The 19,510-nt window shown below is 45.8% G+C and overlaps 1 protein-coding gene across 2 annotated transcripts in view; it reads left to right on the top strand.

The window, feature by feature from the left end:
* Positions 1 to 19,510, top strand: part of LOC129831660 (neprilysin-like) — a 129,289-nt gene that overhangs the window by 59,417 nt on the left and 50,362 nt on the right. For both annotated transcript variants that reach the window (XM_055895023.1, XM_055895024.1), the window contains exons 5-8: positions 11,930 to 12,010; positions 12,143 to 12,238; positions 13,174 to 13,292; positions 17,999 to 18,067. In XM_055895023.1, coding sequence (XP_055750998.1) covers positions 11,930 to 12,010; positions 12,143 to 12,238; positions 13,174 to 13,292; positions 17,999 to 18,067 — 365 coding nt within the window. The remainder of the gene's footprint in view (positions 1 to 11,929; positions 12,011 to 12,142; positions 12,239 to 13,173; positions 13,293 to 17,998; positions 18,068 to 19,510) is intronic.

Here is a 19,510-nt window from a genome sequence, read left to right on the forward strand (position 1 = left end):
AGGGGCAGAGAGATGTTACTGTAAGAATGAAGAGAGGGGGCAGAGAGATGTTACTGTAAGAATGAAGAGAGAGGGGCAGAGAGATGTTACTGTAAGAATGAAGAGAGAGGGGCGGAGAGATGTTACTGTAAGAATGAAGAGAGAGGGGCAGAGAGATGTTACTGTAAGAATGAAGAGAGAGGGGCAGAGAGATGTTACTGTAAGAATGAAGAGAGAGGGGCAGAGAGATGTTACTGTAAGAATGAAGAGAGAGAGAGGGGCAGAGAGATGTTACTGTAAGAATGAAGAGAGAGGGGCAGAGAGATGTTACTGTAAGAATGAAGAGAGGGGGCAGAGAGATGTTACTGTAAGAATGAAGAGAGAGGGGCAGAGAGATGTTACTGTAAGAATGAAGAGAGAGGGGCGGAGAGATGTTACTGTAAGAATGAAGAGAGAAGGGCAGACAGCTGTTACTGTAAGAATGAAGAGAGAGGGGCAGAGAGATGTTACTGTAAGAATGAAGAGAGAGGGGCAGAGAGATGTTACTGTAAGAATGAAGAGAGAGGGGCAGAGAGATGTTACTGTAAGAATGAAGAGAGAGGGGCGGAGAGATGTTACTGTAAGAATGAAGAGAGAAGGGCAGACAGCTGTTACTGTAAGAATGAAGAGAGAGAGAGAGGGGCAGAGAGATGTTACTGTAAGAATGAAGAGAGAGGGGCAGACAGCTGTTACTGTAAGAATGAAGAGAGAGGGGCGGAGAGATGTTACTGTAAGAATGAAGAGAGAGGGGCAGAGAGCTGTTACTGTAAGAATGAAGAGAGAGGGGCGGAGAGAAGTTACTGTAAGAATGAAGAGAGAGAGAGGGGCAGAGAGCTGTTACTGTAAGAATGAAGAGAGAGGGGCAGACAGCTGTTACTGTAAGAATGAAGAGAGAGGGGCAGAGTGATGTTACTGTAAGAATGAAGAGAGAGGGGCGGAGAGATGTTACTGTAAGAATGAAGAGAGAGGGGCAGACAGCTGTTACTGTAAGAATGAAGAGAGAGGGGCAGAGAGATGTTACTGTAAGAATGAAGAGAGAGGGGCAGAGAGATGTTATTGTAAGAATGAAGAGAGAGGGGCGGAGAGATGTTACTGTAAGAATGAAGAGAGAGGGCAGACAGCTGTTACTGTAAGAATGAAGAGAGAGGGGCAGAGAGATGTTATTGTAAGAATGAAGAGAGAGGGGCGGAGAGATGTTACTGTAAGAATGAAGAGAGAGGGCAGACAGCTGTTACTGTAAGAATGAAGAGAGAGGGCGGAGAGATGTTACTGTAAGAATGAAGGGAGCGGGGCAGAGAGATGTTACTGTAAGAATGAAGAGAGAGGGGCAGACAGCTGTTACTGTAAGAATGAAGAGAGAGGGGCAGAGAGATGTTACTGTAAGAATGAAGGGAGCGGGGCGGAGAGATGTTACTGTAAGAATGAAGAGAGAGGGGCAGACAGCTGTTATTGTAAGAATGAAGAGAGAGGGCAGACAGCTGTTACTGTAAGAATGAAGAGAGAGGGCGGAGAGATGTTACTGTAAGAATGAAGAGAGAGGGGCAGAGAGCTGTTACTGTAAGAATGAAGAGAGAGGGGCAGAGAGATGTTACTGTAAGAATGAAGAGAGAGGGGCAGAGAGATGTTACTGTAAGAATGAAGAGAGAGGGGCAGAGAGATGTTACTGTAAGAATGAATAGAGAGAGAGGGGCAGAGAGATGTTACTGTAAGAATGAAGAGAGAGGGGCAGAGAGATGTTACTGTAAGAATGAATAGAGAGAGAGGGGCAGAGAGATGTTACTGTAAGAAAGAAGAGAGAGGGGCAGAGAGATGTTACAGTAAGAATGAAGAGAGAGGGGCAGAGAGATGTTACTGTAAGAATGAAGAGAGAGGGGCAGAGAGATGTTACTGTAAGAATGAAGAGAGAGGGGCGGAGAGCTGTTACTGTAAGAATGAAGAGAGAGGGGCAGAGAGATGTTACTGTAAGAATGAAGAGAGAGGGGCAGACAGCTGTTACTGTAAGAATGAAGAGAGAGGTGCAGAGAGCTGTTACTGTAAGAATGAAGAGAGAGGTGCAGAGAGCTGTTACTGTAAGAATGAAGAGAGAGGTGCAGAGAGATGTTACTGTAAGAATGAAGAGAGAGGGGCGGAGAGCTGTTACTGTAAGAATGAAGAGAGAGGGGCAGAGAGCTGTTACTGTAAGAATGAAGAGAGAGGGGCGGAGAGATGTTACTGTAAGAATGAAGAGAGAGGGGCAGAGAGATGTTACTGTAAGAATGAAGAGAGAGGGGCGGAGAGATGTTACTGTAAGAATGAAGAGAGAGGGGTAGAGAGATGTTACTGTAAGAATGAAGAGAGAGGGGCAGAGAGATGTTACTGTAAGAATGAAGAGAGAGGGGCAGAGAGATGTTACTGTAAGAATGAAGAGAGAGGGGCGGAGAGATGTTACTGTAAGAATGAAGAGAGAGAGAGGGGCAGAGAGCTGTTACTGTAAGAATGAAGAGAGAGGGGCAGAGAGATGTTACTGTAAGAATGAAGAGAGAGGGGCGGAGAGATGTTACTGTAAGAATGAAGAGAGAGAGAGGGGCAGAGAGCTGTTACTGTAAGAATGAAGAGAGAGGGGCAGACAGCTGTTACTGTAAGAATGAAGAGAGAGGGGCAGAGTGATGTTACTGTAAGAATGAAGAGAGAGGGGCAGAGAGATGTTACTGTAAGAATGAAGAGAGAGGGCGGACAGTTGTTATTGTAAGAATGAAGAGAGAGGGGCGGACAGCTGTTACTGTAAGAATGAAGAGAGAGGGGCGGAGAGATGTTACTGTAAGAATGAAGAGAGAGGGGCAGACAGCTGTTACTGTAAGAATGAAGAGAGAGGGGCAGAGAGATGTTACTGTAAGAATGAAGAGAGAGGGGCGGAGAGATGTTACTGTAAGAATGAAGAGAGAGGGGCAGACAGCTGTTACTGTAAGAATGAAGAGAGAGGGGCGGAGAGATGTTACTGTAAGAATGAAGAGAGAGGGGCAGAGAGCTGTTACTGTAAGAATGAAGAGAGAGGGGCGGAGAGAAGTTACTGTAAGAATGAAGAGAGAGAGAGGGGCAGAGAGCTGTTACTGTAAGAATGAAGAGAGAGGAGCAGAGTGATGTTACTGTAAGAATGAAGAGAGAGGGGCAGACAGCTGTTACTGTAAGAATGAAGAGAGAGGGCAGACAGCTGTTACTGTAAGAATGAAGAGAGAGGGCAGACAGCTGTTACTGTAAGAATGAAGAGAGAGGGCAGACAGCTGTTACTGTAAGAATGAAGAGAGAGGGGCAGAGTGATGTTACTGTAAGAATGAAGAGAGAGGGGCGGAGAGATGTTACTGTAAGAATGAAGAGAGAGGGGCAGACAGCTGTTACTGTAAGAATGAAGAGAGAGGGGCAGAGAGATGTTACTGTAAGAATGAAGAGAGAGGGGCAGAGAGATGTTATTGTAAGAATGAAGAGAGAGGGGCGGAGAGATGTTACTGTAAGAATGAAGAGAGAGGGCAGACAGCTGTTACTGTAAGAATGAAGAGAGAGGGGCAGAGAGATGTTATTGTAAGAATGAAGAGAGAGGGGCGGAGAGATGTTACTGTAAGAATGAAGAGAGAGGGCAGACAGCTGTTACTGTAAGAATGAAGAGAGAGGGCGGAGAGATGTTACTGTAAGAATGAAGGGAGCGGGGCGGAGAGATGTTACTGTAAGAATGAAGAGAGAGGGGCAGACAGCTGTTACTGTAAGAATGAAGAGAGAGGGGCAGAGAGATGTTACTGTAAGAATGAAGGGAGCGGGGCGGAGAGATGTTACTGTAAGAATGAAGAGAGAGGGGCAGACAGCTGTTATTGTAAGAATGAAGAGAGAGGGCAGACAGCTGTTACTGTAAGAATGAAGAGAGAGGGCGGAGAGATGTTACTGTAAGAATGAAGAGAGAGGGGCAGAGAGATGTTACTGTAAGAATGAAGAGAGAGGGGCAGAGAGATGTTACTGTAAGAATGAAGAGAGAGGGGCAGAGAGATGTTACTGTAAGAATGAATAGAGAGAGAGGGGCAGAGAGATGTTACTGTAAGAATGAAGAGAGAGGGGCAGAGAGATGTTACTGTAAGAATGAATAGAGAGAGAGGGGCAGAGAGATGTTACTGTAAGAAAGAAGAGAGAGGGGCAGAGAGATGTTACTGTAAGAATGAAGAGAGAGGGGCAGAGAGATGTTACTGTAAGAATGAAGAGAGAGGGGCGGAGAGCTGTTACTGTAAGAATGAAGAGAGAGGTGCAGAGAGCTGTTACTGTAAGAATGAAGAGAGAGGTGCAGAGAGCTGTTACTGTAAGAATGAAGAGAGAGGTGCAGAGAGATGTTACTGTAAGAATGAAGAGAGAGGGGCGGAGAGCTGTTACTGTAAGAATGAAGAGAGAGGGGCAGAGAGCTGTTACTGTAAGAATGAAGAGAGAGGGGCGGAGAGCTGTTACTGTAAGAATGAAGAGAGAGGGGCGGAGAGATGTTACTGTAAGAATGAAGAGAGAGAGAGGGGCAGAGAGCTGTTACTGTAAGAATGAAGAGAGAGGGGCAGAGAGATGTTACTGTAAGAATGAAGAGAGAGGGGCGGAGAGATGTTACTGTAAGAATGAAGAGAGAGAGAGGGGCAGAGAGCTGTTACTGTAAGAATGAAGAGAGAGGGGCAGAGAGATGTTACTGTAAGAATGAAGAGAGCGGGGCGGAGAGATGTTACTGTAAGAATGAAGAGAGAGGGGCAGACAGCTGTTACTGTAAGGATGAAGAGAGAGAGGCAGACAGCTGTTACTGTAAGAATGAAGAGAGAGGGGCAGAGTGATGTTACTGTAAGAATGAAGAGAGAGGGGCAGAGAGATGTTACTGTAAGAATGAAGAGAGAGGGCGGACAGTTGTTATTGTAAGAATGAAGAGAGAGGGGCGGAGAGATGTTACTGTAAGAATGAAGAGAGAGGGGCAGACAGCTGTTATTGCAAGAATGAAGAGAGAGGGCAGACAGCTGTTACTGTAAGAATGAAGAGAGAGGGCGGAGAGATGTTACTGTAAGAATGAAGAGAGAGGGGCAGAGAGATGTTACTGTAAGAATGAAGAGAGAAGGGCAGAGAGATGTTACTGTAAGAATGAATAGAGAGAGAGGGGCAGAGAGCTGTTACTGTAAGAATGAAGAGAGAGGGGCAGAGAGATGTTACTGTAAGAATGAAGAGAGAGGGGCAGAGAGATGTTACTGTAAGAATGAAGAGAGAGGGGCAGAGAGATGTTACTGTAAGAATGAAGAGAGAGGGGCGGAGAGCTGTTACTGTAAGAATGAAGAGAGAGGTGCAGAGAGATGTTACTGTAAGAATGAAGAGAGAGAGAGGGGCAGAGAGCTGTTACTGTAAGAATGAAGAGAGAGGGGCAGAGAGATGTTACTGTAAGAATGAAGAGAGAGGGGCGGAGAGCTGTTACTGTAAGAATGAAGAGAGAGGGGCAGAGAGATGTTACTGTAAGAATGAAGAGAGAGGGGCGGAGAGATGTTACTGTAAGAATGAAGAGAGAGAGAGGGGCAGAGAACTGTTACTGTAAGAATGAAGAGAGAGGGGCAGAGAGATGTTACTGTAAGAATAAAGAGAGAGGGGCGGAGAGATGTTACTGTAAGAATGAAGAGAGAGAGAGGGGCAGAGAGCTGTTACTGTAAGAATGAAGAGAGAGGGGCAGACAGCTGTTACTGTAAGAATGAAGAGAGAGCGGCAGAGAGATGTTACTGTAAGAATGAAGGGAGCGGGGCGGAGAGATGTTACTGTAAGAATGAAGAGAGAGCGGCAGAGAGATGTTACTGTAAGAATGAAGAGAGAGCGGCAGAGAGATGTTACTGTAAGAATGAAGAGAGAGCGGCAGAGAGATGTTACTGTAAGAATGAAGAGAGAGCGGCAGAGAGATGTTACTGTAAGAATGAAGAGAGAGGGGCAGACAGCTGTTATTGTAAGAATGAAGAGAGAGGGGCGGAGAGCTGTTACTGTAAGAATGAAGAGAGAGGGGCGGAGAGATGTTACTGTAAGAATGAAGAGAGAGGGGCGGAGAGCTGTTACTGTAAGAAAGAAGAGAGAGGGGCGGAGAGCTGTTACTGTAAGAATGAAGAGAGAGGGGCGGAGAGATGTTACTGTAAGAATGAATAGAGAGAGAGGGGCAGAGAGATGTTACTGTAAGAATGAAGAGAGAGGGGCAGAGAGATGTTACTGTAAGAATGAAGAGAGAGGGGTGGACAGCTGTTACTGTAAGAATGAAGAGAGAGGGGCGGAGAGATGTTACTGTAAGAATGAAGAGAGAGGGGCAGAGAGATGTTACTGTAAGAATGAAGAGAGAGGGGCCGAGAGATGTTACTGTAAAAATGAATAGAGAGAGAGGGGCAGAGAGATGTTACTGTAAGAATGAAGAGAGAGGGACAGAGAGATTTTACTGTAAGAATGAAGAGAGAGGGGCGGAGAGCTGTTACTGTAAGAATGAAGAGAGAGGGCAGAGAGATGTTACTGTAAGAATGAAGAGAGAGGGGCAGAGAGCTGTTACTGTAAGAATGAAGAGAGAGGGGCGGAGAGATGTTACTGTAAGAATGAAGAGAGAGGGGCGGAGAGCTGTTACTGTAAGAATGAAGAGAGAGAGAGGGGCAGAGAGATGTTACTGTAAGAATGAAGAGAGAGCGGCAGAGAGATGTTACTGTAAGAATGAAGAGAGAGCGGCAGAGAGATGTTACTGTAAGAATGAAGGGAGCGGGGCGGAGAGATGTTACTGTAAGAATGAAGAGAGAGCGGCAGAGAGATGTTACTGTAAGAATGAAGAGAGAGGGGCAGACAGCTGTTACTGTAAGAATGAAGAGAGAGGGGCAGAGTGATGTTACTGTAAGAATGAAGAGAGAGGGGCAGACAGCTGTTATTGTAAGAATGAAGAGAAAGGGCAGACAGCTGTTACTGTAAGAATGAAGAGAGAGGGCGGGGAGATGTTACTGTAAGAATGAAGAGAGAGGGGCGGAGAGCTGTTACTGTAAGAATGAAGAGAGAGGGGCAGAGAGCTGTTACTGTAAGAAAGAAGAGAGAGGGGCGGAGAGCTGTTACTGTAAGAATGAAGAGAGAGGGGCGGAGAGATGTTACTGTAAGAATGAATAGAGAGAGAGGGGCAGAGAGATGTTACTGTAAGAATGAAGAGAGAGGGGCAGAGAGATGTTACTGTAAGAATGAAGAGAGAGAGAGGGGCAGAGAGATGTTACTGTAAGAATGAAGAGAGAGGGGCAGAGAGATTTTACTGTAAGAATGAAGAGAGAGGGGCGGAGAGCTGTTACTGTAAGAATGAAGAGAGAGGGCAGAGAGATGTTACTGTAAGAATGAAGAGAGAGGGGCAGAAAGATGTTACTGTAAGAATGAAGAGAGAGGGGCAGAGAGATGTTACTGTAAGAATGAAGAGAGAGGGGCAGAGAGATGTTACTGTAAGAATGAAGAGAGAGGGGCAGACAGCTGTTACTGTAAGAATGAAGAGAGAGGGGCAGAGAGATGTTACTGTAAGAATGAAGAGAGAGGGGCGGAGAGATGTTACTGTAAGAATGAAGAGAGAGGGGCAGAGAGATGTTACTGTAAGAATGAAGGGAGAGGGGCGGAGAGCTGTTACTGTAAGAATGAAGAGAGAGGGGCAGAGAGATGTTACTGTAAGAATGAAGAGAGAGGGGCGGAGAGATGTTACTGTAAGAATGAAGAGAGAGAGAGGGGCAGAGAGCTGTTACTGTAAGAATGAAGAGAGAGGAGCCGAGAGATGTTACTGTAAGAATGAATAGAGAGAGAGGGGCAGAGAGATGTTACTGTAAGAATGAAGAGAGAGGGGCAGAGAGATTTTACTGTAAGAATGAAGAGAGAGGGGCGGAGAGCTGTTACTGTAAGAATGAAGAGAGAGGGCAGAGAGATGTTACTGTAAGAATGAAGAGAGAGGGGCAGAAAGATGTTACTGTAAGAATGAAGAGAGAGGGGCAGAGAGATGTTACTGTAAGAATGAAGAGAGAGGGGCAGAGAGATGTTACTGTAAGAATGAAGAGAGAGGGGCAGACAGCTGTTACTGTAAGAATGAAGAGAGAGGGGCAGAGAGATGTTACTGTAAGAATGAAGAGAGAGGGGCGGAGAGATGTTACTGTAAGAATGAAGAGAGAGGGGCAGAGAGATGTTACTGTAAGAATGAAGGGAGAGGGGCGGAGAGCTGTTACTGTAAGAATGAAGAGAGAGGGGCAGAGAGATGTTACTGTAAGAATGAAGAGAGAGGGGCGGAGAGATGTTACTGTAAGAATGAAGAGAGAGAGAGGGGCAGAGAGCTGTTACTGTAAGAATGAAGAGAGAGGGGCAGAGAGATGTTACTGTAAGAATGAAGAGAGAGGGGCGGAGAGATGTTACTGTAAGAATGAAGAGAGAGAGAGGGGCAGAGAGCTGTTACTGTAAGAATGAAGAGAGAGGGGCAGACAGCTGTTACTGTAAGAATGAAGAGAGAGCGGCAGAGAGATGTTACTGTAAGAATGAAGGGAGAGGGGCAGAGAGATGTTACTGTAAGAATGAAGAGAGAGCGGCAGAGAGATGTTACTGTAAGAATGAAGAGAGAGCGGCAGAGAGATGTTACTGTAAGAATGAAGGGAGCGGGGCGGAGAGATGTTACTGTAAGAATGAAGAGAGAGGGGCAGACAGCTGTTATTGTAAGAATGAAGAGAAAGGGCAGACAGCTGTTACTGTAAGAATGAAGAGAGAGGGGCGGAGAGATGTTACTGTAAGAATGAAGGGAGCGGGGCGGAGAGATGTTACTGTAAGAATGAAGAGAGAGGGGCAGACAGCTGTTATTGTAAGAATGAAGAGAAAGGGCAGACAGCTGTTACTGTAAGAATGAAGAGAGAGGTGCAGAGAGATGTTACTGTAAGAATGAAGAGAGAGGGGCGGAGAGATGTTACTGTAAGAATGAAGAGAGAGGGGCGGAGAGCTGTTACTGTAAGAAAGAAGAGAGAGGGGCGGAGAGCTGTTACTGTAAGAAGGAAGAGAGAGGGGCGGAGAGATGTTACTGTAAGAATGAATAGAGAGAGAGGGGCAGAGAGATGTTACTGTAAGAATGAAGAGAGAGGGGCAGAGAGATGTTACTGTAAGAATGAAGAGAGAGGGGTGGACAGCTGTTACTGTAAGAATGAAGAGAGAGGGGCAGAGAGCTGTTACTGTAAGAATGAAGAGAGAGGGGCCGAGAGATGTTACTGTAAGAATGAATAGAGAGAGAGGGGCAGAGAGATGTTACTGTAAGAATGAAGAGAGAGGGACAGAGAGATTTTACTGTAAGAATGAAGAGAGAGGGGCGGAGAGCTGTTACTGTAAGAATGAAGAGAGAGGGCAGAGAGATGTTACTGTAAGAATGAAGAGAGAGGGGCAGAGAGATGTTACTGTAAGAATGAAGAGAGAGGGGCGGAGAGATGTTACTGTAAGAATGAAGAGAGAGGGGCGGAGAGATGTTACTGTAAGAATGAAGAGAGAGGGGCAGACAGCTGTTACTGTAAGAATGAAGAGAGAGCGGCAGAGAGATGTTACTGTAAGAATGAAGGGAACGGGGCGGAGAGATGTTACTGTAAGAATGAAGAGAGAGCGGCAGAGAGATGTTACTGTAAGAATGAAGAGAGAGGGGCGGAGAGATGTTACTGTAAGAATGAAGAGAGAGGGGCAGACAGCTGTTATTGTAAGAATGAAGAGAAAGGGCAGACAGCTGTTACTGTAAGAATGAAGAGAGAGGGCGGAGAGATGTTACTGTAAGAATGAAGAGAGAGGGGCAGAGAGATGTTACTGTAAGAATGAAGAGAGAGGGGCGGAGAGCTGTTACTGTAAGAATGAAGAGAGAGGGGAGGAGAGCTGTTACTGTAAGAATGAAGAGAGAGGGGCGGAGAGCTGTTACTGTAAGAATGAAGAGAGAGGGGCGGAGAGCTGTTACTGTAAGAATGAAGAGAGAGGGCAGAGAGATGTTACTGTAAGAATGAAGAGAGAGGGGCAGAAAGATGTTACTGTAAGAATGAAGAGAGAGGGGCAGAGAGATGTTACTGTAAGAATGAAGAGAGAGGGGCAGAGAGATGTTACTGTAAGAATGAAGAGAGAGGGGCAGACAGCTGTTACTGTAAGAATGAAGAGAGAGGGGCAGAGAGATGTTACTGTAAGAATGAAGAGAGAGGGGCGGAGAGATGTTACTGTAAGAATGAAGAGAGAGGGGCAGAGAGATGTTACTGTAAGAATGAAGAGAGAGGGGCAGAGAGATGTTACTGTAAGAATGAAGAGAGAGGGGCAGAGAGATGTTACTGTAAGAATGAAGAGAGAGGGGCGGAGAGATGTTACTGTAAGAATGAAGAGAGAGGGGCAGAGAGATGTTACTGTAAGAATGAAGAGAGAGGGGCGGAGAGATGTTACTGTAAGAATGAAGAGAGAGGTGCAGAGAGATGTTACTGTAAGAATGAAGAGAGAGGGGCAGACAGCTGTTACTGTAAGAATGAAGAGAGAGGGGCAGAGAGATGTTACTGTAAGAATGAATAGAGAGGGCAGAGAGCTGTTACTGTAAGAAGGAAGAAAGATTGGGGCAGAGAGATGTTACTGTAAGAAGGAAGAAAGATTGGGGCAGAGAGATGTTACTGTAAGAAGGAAGAAAGATTGGGGCAGAGAGATGTTACTATAAGAAGGAAGAAAGATAGGGGCAGAGAGATGTTACTGTAAGAAGGAAGAAAGATTGGGGCAGAGAGATGTTACTGTAAGAAGGAAGAAAGATTGGGGCAGAGAGATGTTACTGTAAGAAGGAAGAAAGATTGGGGCAGAGAGATGTTACTGTAAGAAGGAAGAAAGATTGGGGCAGAGAGATGTTACTGTAAGAAGGAAGAGAGATTGGGGCAGAGAGATGTTACTGTAAGATGGAAGAAAGATTGGGGCAGAGAGATGTTACTGTAAGAAGGAAGAAAGATTGGGGCAGAGAGATGTTACTGTAGGAAGGAAGAAAGATTGGGGCAGAGAGATGTTACTGTAAGAAGGAAGAAAGATTAGGGCAGAGAGATGTTACTGTAAGAAGGAAGAAAGATTGGGGCAGAGAGATGTTACTGTAAGAAGGAAGAAAGATTGGGGCAGAGAGATGTTACTGTAAGAAGGAAGAAAGATTGGGGCAGAGAGATGTTACTGTAAGAAGGAAGAAAGATTGGGGCAGAGAGATGTTACTGTAAGAAGGAAGAAAGATTGGGGCAGAGAGATGTTACTGTAAGAAGGAAGAAAGATTGGGGCAGAGAGATGTTACTGTAAGAAGGAAGAAAGATTGGGGCAGAGAGATGTTACTGTAAGAAGGAAGAAAGATTGGGGCAGAGAGATGTTACTGTAAGATGGAAGAAAGATTGGGGCAGAGAGATGTTACTGTAAGAAGGAAGAAAGATTGGGGCAGAGAGATGTTACTGTAAGAAGGAAGAAAGATTGGGGCAGAGGAGAGGTAGAACTTCAGTGAGAGATTTTAAAAGGGTAGAGAGAATAAGAAAAGCACATTCTTTGTCTTAACTCTAGCAAATGGATTTCGTCCTACAATTACCAGTGTGCATGTGGGAATGACCACAGACTTAAAGCATTGTTTTGTCCTGCTTGTTTTTTGTTTCCACAGTTCTGTGGTGTTTCTCAATGTTTGTTATGTGGTGAAAAGCAACGGTGCCAACAGACTGACAAGCTCCTTGGCCCAGAGTCTGACTGGGTTCTGTCTGGTCTAAAGAGACATGTTACAGTCCCTCTGAGGGGGATATTGTCCTCCAAAAACACAGCTCACATGCTCCATGTTACTCGCAACACTCACAGCTCAACTCATTATCCAAACCTCTTTTTGAATTTCAGTTTAAAAGCAACCATCACAGATGTGCTGCACATCTATAACCTCTATAATATTCTGTAGGTGTTCTAGAGAGAAGCGTGAAGGGGGAAGCCAGTGCCCTCACTAAAGCCAAGACCCTCTACAGATCCTGCACCAATGAGAGTGAGTCTGCTGGTCTGTTTTGTTGAGGTCAATTACATTTCAATTCAGTAAGTCATTAAAGTCCAATTAGCTGTCTACCTTTAAGCTGTGAGTTAACCTGGGTCACTTTTGTGTTTTTTTCCCCCTCTGAAGGTCAAATTGAGAAAAGGGGCGGAGCTCCTTTACTAGACATACTTCCTAATGTGTTTGAGTGGCCAATAGCAACAGACCACTGGGAGACTGTCTATGGTGAACTACACTATGCCCTTCGACCTCTGTGTTTCCTACACTTATTTTAGTTTGCCTCTCCTCAAACCAATTACCTCCTCTCCTCTCCTCTAACCAATTACCTCCTCTCCTCTCCTCTAACCAATCCTCTCCTCTCCTCAAACAAATCTTCTCCTCTCCTCTAACCAATTCCTCTCCTCAAACAAATCTTCTCCTCTCCTCAAACAAATCTTCTCCTCTCTTCAAATCAATTACCTCCTCTCCTCTCCTCAAACCAATTACCTCCTCTCCTCTCCTCTAACCAATTACCTCCTCTCCTCTCCTCAAACCAATCCTCTCCTCTCCTCAAACAAATCTTCTCCTCTCCTCAAACAAATCTTCTCCTCTCTTCAAACCAATTACCTCCTCTCCTCTCCTCAAACCAATTACCTCCTCTCCTCTAACCAATCTTCTCCTCTCCTCAAACAAATCTTCTCCTCTCCTCAAACAAATCTTCTCCTCTCCTCTAACCAATTACCTCCTCTCCTCTCCTCAAACCAATCCTCTCCTCTCCTCAAACAAATCTTCTCCTCTCCTCAAATAAATCTCCTCCTCTCTTCAAACCAATTACCTCCTCTCCTCTCCTCAAACCAATTACCTCCTCTCCTCTAACCAATCTTCTCCTCTCCTCAAACAAATATTCTCCTCTCCTCAAACAAATCTTCTCCTCTCTTCAAACCAATTACCTCCTCTCCTCTCTTCAAACCAATTACCTCCTCTCCTCAAACAAATCTTCTTCTCTCCTCAAACCAATTACCTCCTCTCCTCTCCTCTAACCAATCCTCTCCTCTCCTCAATCCTCTCCTCTAACCAATCCTCTCCTCAATCCTCTCCTCTCATCAAACCAATCATCTCTTCTCCTCTCCTCTCCTCAAACCAATCCTCTCCTCAAACCAATCCTCTCCTCTCCTACTTAGGGAACACATGGAAGTTGGAGGATGCCATTGCCAGACTAAATGAGAAATACGGAACTCAAGTCTTGGTTAATTTTTTTATCGGCACTGATGACAAAGACTCCAATTCACACATCATTCACGTAGGTGGCGTCACATGCTCATACACTTGAACACACCTACACCCCATCACATGACTGTCACATGAGGATACACTTGAACACACCTACACCCCATCACATGACTGTCACATGCTCATACACTTGAACACACCTACACCCCATCACATGACTGTCACATGCACATACACTTGAACACACCTACACCTCATCACATGACTGTCACATGAGGATACACTTGAACACACCTACACCCCATCACATGACTGTCACATGCACATACACTTGAACACACCTACACCCCATCACATGACTGTCACATGCACATACACTTGAACACACCTACACCCCATCACATGACTGTCACATGAGGATACACTTGAACACACCTACACCTCATCACATGAATGTCACATGCACATACACTTGAACACACCTACACCCCATCACATGACTGTCACATGCACATACACTATAGAAGGTCTACAGGTCATTTTTTTCTTCACATTTGTTGTGTTACAAAGTGGGATTGGAATATACAGTACCAGTCAAAAGTTTGGACACACCTACTCATTCAAGGGTTTTTCTTTATTTTTACTATTTTCTACATTGTAGAATAATAGTGAAGTCATCAAAACTATGAAATAACACATATGGAATCTTGTAGTAACCAAAAAGGTGTTAAACAAATCAAAATATATTTTAGATTTTAGATTCTTCAAATAGCCACCCTTTGCCTTGATAACAACTTTGTACACTTTTTTTTGCCAAAATGCAAAGTCTTATGTTTGGTGCAAATCCAACACATCACTGAGTAACTGCCTCCCTATTCGCATGCCTGGTGGTGGCTGCATCATGGTATGGGTATGCTTGACATCGGCAAAGACTGACGTTTTTCAGGATGAAAAGAAACTGGATGGAGCTAAGAACAGGCAAAATCCTAAGTTCAGTCGGCTTTAAACCAGACACTGGGAGAGGTGGCAGGTAGCCTAGTGGTTAGAGGAGGCAGGTATCCTAGTGGTTAGAGGAGGTGTAACGGATGTGAAATGGCTAGCTAGTTAGCGGGTACGCGCTAGTAGCATTTCAATCAGTTACGTCACTTGCTCTGAGACTTAAGTAGGGTTTCCCCTTGCTCTGCAAGGACCGCAGCCTTTGTGGAGCGATGGGTAACGATGCTTCGTGGGCAACCGTTGTTGATGTATGCAGAGGGTCCCTGGTTCGCGCCCGTGTCGGGGCGAGGGGACGACGTAAAGCTATACTGTTACAGAGGCAGGTAGCCTAGTGGTTAGAGGAGGCAGGTAGCCTAGTGGTTAGAGGAGGCAAGTAGCCTAGTGGTTAGAGGAGGCAAGTAGCCTAGTGGTTAGAGGAGGCAGGTAGCCTAGTGGTTAGAGGAGGCAAGTAGCCTAGTGGTTAGAGGAGGCAAGTAGCCTAGTGGTTAGAGGAGGCAGGTAGCCTAGTGTTTAGAGGAGGCAGGTAGCCTAGTGGTTAGAGGAGGCAGGTAGCCTAGTGGTTAGAGGAGGCAGGTAGCCTAGTGGTTAGAGGAGGCAAGTAGCCTAGTAGTTAGAGGAGGCAAGTAGCCTAGTAGTTAGAGGAGGCAGGTAGCCTAGTGGTTAGAGGAGGCAAGTAGTCTAGTGGTTAGAGGAGGCAAGTAGCCTAGTGGTTGGAAGAGGCAGGTAGCCTAGTGGTTAGAGGAGGCATGTAGCCTAGTGGTTAGAGGAGGCAGGTAGCCTAGTGGTTAGAGGAGGCAAGTAGCCTAGTGGTTAGAGGAGGCAGGTAGCCTAGTGGTTAGAGGAGGCACGTAGCCTAGTGGTTAGAGTAGGCAACTAGCCTTTTGGTTAGATGAGGCAGATAGCCTAGTGGTTAGAGGAGGCAGGTAGCCTAGTGGTTAGAGGAGGCAGGTAGCCTAGTGGTTAGAGGAGGCAGGTAGCCTAGTGGTTAGAGGAGGCAGGTAGCCTAGCGGTTAGAGGAGGCAGGTAGCCTAGCGGTTAGAGGAGGCAGGTAGCCTAGCGGTTAGAGCAGGCAGGTAGCCTAGCGGTTAGAGCAGGCAGGTAGCCTAGCGGTTAGAGGAGGCAGGTAGCCTAGCGGTTAGAGGAGGCAGGTAGCCTAGTGGTTAGAGGAGGCAGGTAGCCTAGTGGTTAGAGGAGGCAGGTAGCCTAGTGGTTAGAGGAGGCAGGTAGCCTAGTGGTTAGAGGAGGTAGGTAGCCTAGTGGTTAGAGGAGGCAGGTAGCCTAGTGGTTAGAGGAGGTAGGTAGCCTAGTGGTTAGAGCGTTGGGCCAGTAACCTAAAGGTTGTTAGTTCAAATACCTGCGCCGACAAAGTGGGAAATCTCTCTGTGCCCTTGAGCAAGGCACTTAACCCTAATTAGCTCCAGGTCTGTTGTACTACTATGGCCGACCCTGTAAAATGACACATTTCACTGCACCTATCTGGTGTATGTGAAATTACTTCACCTTGCAGCAGGCCAATAACCTACATCACAAAGCCAAATTTACACAGGATTTGCTTAGAAGAAGACAGAGAATGTTTCTGAGTGGCCAAGTTTAAAATTTTAACTTAAATCTGCCTGAAAATCAATGGCAAGACTTGAAAATGGTGGACTAGCCATGATCCCCCAACACCTTGACAGAGCTTGAAGAATGTTGCAAAGAATAATGGGCAAATATTGCACAAAGCTCGTATGAGACTTACCCAAGAAGATTCACAGCTGTAATCCCTGACAATGGTGTTTATAACATGTGTTGACGCAGGGGGTGTGAATACTAATCTAATCAAGATATCTTAGTGTTTTATTTTTCGTTCATCTTTTTTTTTTTAAATGAATTTTTCTTCCACTTTGACATTACAGGTTATTTTGTGTAGATCATTCACAACAACAACAAAAAACAATTCAATCCATTTTAACCCCACTTTGTAACACAATAAAATGTTAAGAAATCCAAGGGTGGTATACACATTGTCCACACCATCACATGATAGACACTGAACACACCTGTACCCCATCAAATGATAGACACATAAACACACCTGTACCCCATCACATGATAGACACATAAACACACCTGTACCCCATCACATGATAGACACATAAACACACCTGTACCCCATCGCATGATAGACACATGAACACACCTGTACCCCATCACATAGACAGACACATGCACACACCTGTACCCCATCACATAGACACATAAACACACCTGTACCCCATCACATAGACACATAAACACACCTGTACCCCATCACATAGACACATAAACACACCTGTACCCCATCACATGATAGACACATAAACACACCTGTACCCCATCACATAATAGACACATAAACACACCTGTACCCCATCGCATGATAGACACATGAACACACCTGTACCCCATCACATAGACAGACACATGCACACACCTGTACCCCATCGCATGATAGACACATAAACACACCTGTACCCCATCACATAATAGACACATAAACACACCTGTACCCCATCACATGATAGACACATGAACACACCTGTACCCCATCACATGATAGACACATAAACACACCTGTACCCCATCACATAATAGACACATAAACACACCTGTACCCCATCACATAATAGACACATAAACACACCTGTACCCCATCACATGATAGACACATAAACACACCTGTACCCCATCACATGATAGACACATAAACACACCTGTACCCCATCACATAATAGACACATGAACACACCTGTACCCCATCACATGATAGACACATAAACACACCTGTACCCCATCACATGATAGACACATAAACACACCTGTACCCCATCACATAATAGACACATAAACACACCTGTACCCCATCACATAATAGACACATGAACACACCTGTACCCCATCACATAATAGACACATAAACATACCTGTACCCCATCACATAATAGACACATAAACACACCTGTACCCCATCACATGATAGACACATAAACACACCTGTACCCCATCACATAATAGACACATGAACACACCTGTACCCCATCACATAATAGACACATGAACACACCTGTACCCCATCACATGATAGACACATAAACACACCTGTACCCCATCACATGATAGACACATAAACACACCTGTACCCCATCACATAATAGACACATAAACACACCTGTACCCCATCACATAATAGACACATGAACACACCTGTACCCCATCACATAATAGACACATAAACATACCTGTACCCCATCACATAATAGACACATAAACACACCTGTACCCCATCACATGATAGACACATAAACACACCTGTACCCCATCACATAATAGACACATGAACACACCTGTACCCCATCACATAATAGACACATGAACACACCTGTACCCCATCACATAATATACACATGAACACACCTGTACCCCATCACATAATATACACATGAACACACCTGTACCCCATCACATAATATACACATGAACACACCTGTACCCCATCACATAATAGACACATGAACACACCTGTACCCCATCATATGATAGACACATAAACACACCTGTACCGCATCACCTGTACCCCTTAACCCTCTCTCGTAGTTAGGGATTTAGTGTACCTATTTGCTCAGTAAACTACCCTAAATCTAACCTAGGCAGTGTTAAGTATCCACACATTAATCTCTCTGAACTTTATGTTCCAGTGAGTGCTTTGTCTTTCACCTGTTGAATGAGTGGCTGCTTGTGTCCTGATTCTCTCTCCTCTGACAGTTTGACCAGCAAACCAGCCTTGGTCTCTTATCCAGAGAGCACTATACCTGCACCGGGCCCTATGCAGAGGTAAGACTGTACCTGCTACACACATATTAATGATATCCAGTTCTCTAGTCGGGTCTGTGGAGGAAATTAGTTCTCTGTCTGGGTCTGTGGAGGAAATGAGTTCTCTGAGTCTGTGGAGGAAATGAGTTCTCTGGCCGGGTCTGTGGAGGAAATGAGTTCTCTGAGTCTGTGGAGGAAATGAGTTCTCTGGCCGGGTATGTGGAGGAAATTAGTTCTCTGGCCAGGTCTGTGGAGGAAATGAGTTCTCTGGCAGGGTCTGTGGAGGAAATGAGTTCTCTGTCCGGGTCTGTGGAGGAAATGAGTTCTCTGGCCGGGTCTGTGGAGGAAATGAGTTCTCTGGCCGGGTCTGTGGAGGAAATGAGTTCTCTGGCCGGGTCTGTGAAGGAAATGAGTTCTCTGGCCGGGTCTGTGGAGGAAATGAGTTCTCTGGCCGGGTCTGTGGAGGAAATTAGTTCTCTGGCCGGGTCTGTGGAGGAAATGAGTTCTCTGGCCGGGTCTGTGGAGGAAATGAGTTCTCTGGCCGGGTATGTGGAGGAAATGAGTTCTCTGGCCGGGTCTGTGGAGGAAATGAGTTCTCTGGCCGGGTATGTGGAGGAAATGAGTTCTCTGGCCGGGTCTGTGGAGGAAATGAGTTCTCTGGCCGGGTCTGTGAAGGAAATTAGTTCTCTGGCCGGGTATGTGGAGGAAATGAGTTCTCTGGCCGGGTCTGTGGAGGAAATTAGTTCTCTGGCCGGGTATGTGGAGGAAATGAGTTCTCTGGCCGGGTCTGTGGAGAAAATGAGTTCTCTGGCCGGGTCTGTGGAGGAAATGAGTTCTCTGGCCGGGTCTGTGGAGGAAATTAGTTTTCTGGCCGGGTCTGTGGAGGAAATTAGTTCTCTGGCCGGGTATGTGGAGGAAATGAGTTCTCTGGCCGGGTATGTGGAGGAAATGAGTTCTCTGGCCGGGTCTGTGGAGGAAATTAGTTCTCTGGCCGGGTCTGTGGAGGAAATGAGTTCTCTGGCCGGGTCTGTGGAGGAAATGAGTTCTCTGGCCGGGTATGTGGAGGAAATGGGTTCTCTGGCCGGGTATGTGGAGGAAATGAGTTCTCTGGCCGGGTATGTGGAGGAAATGAGTTCTCTGGCCGGGTCTGTGGAGGAAATTAGTTCTCTGGCCGGGTATGTGGAGGAAATGAGTTCTCTGGCCGGGTCTGTGGAGGAAATGAGTTGTCTGGCCGGGTCTGTGGAGGAAATTAGTTCTCTGGCCGGGTCTGTGGAGGAAATTAGTTGTCTGGCCGGGTCTGTGGAGGAAATTAGTTCTCTGGCCAGGTCTGTGGAGGAAATTAGTTCTCTGGCCGGGTCTGTCAGAGTCTGGGTTTCAACCCCCTGTGGTTCTGATCACTGGTCCATCCACCCAGAACACACAACGACCCACATCCGCAGTGACTGCAAGCCCTCAGCATCAGTC

The sequence above is a fragment of the Salvelinus fontinalis genome, chromosome 33 (assembly GCF_029448725.1).
Source record: "Salvelinus fontinalis isolate EN_2023a chromosome 33, ASM2944872v1, whole genome shotgun sequence".
Classification (NCBI taxonomy): domain Eukaryota; kingdom Metazoa; phylum Chordata; class Actinopteri; order Salmoniformes; family Salmonidae; genus Salvelinus; species Salvelinus fontinalis.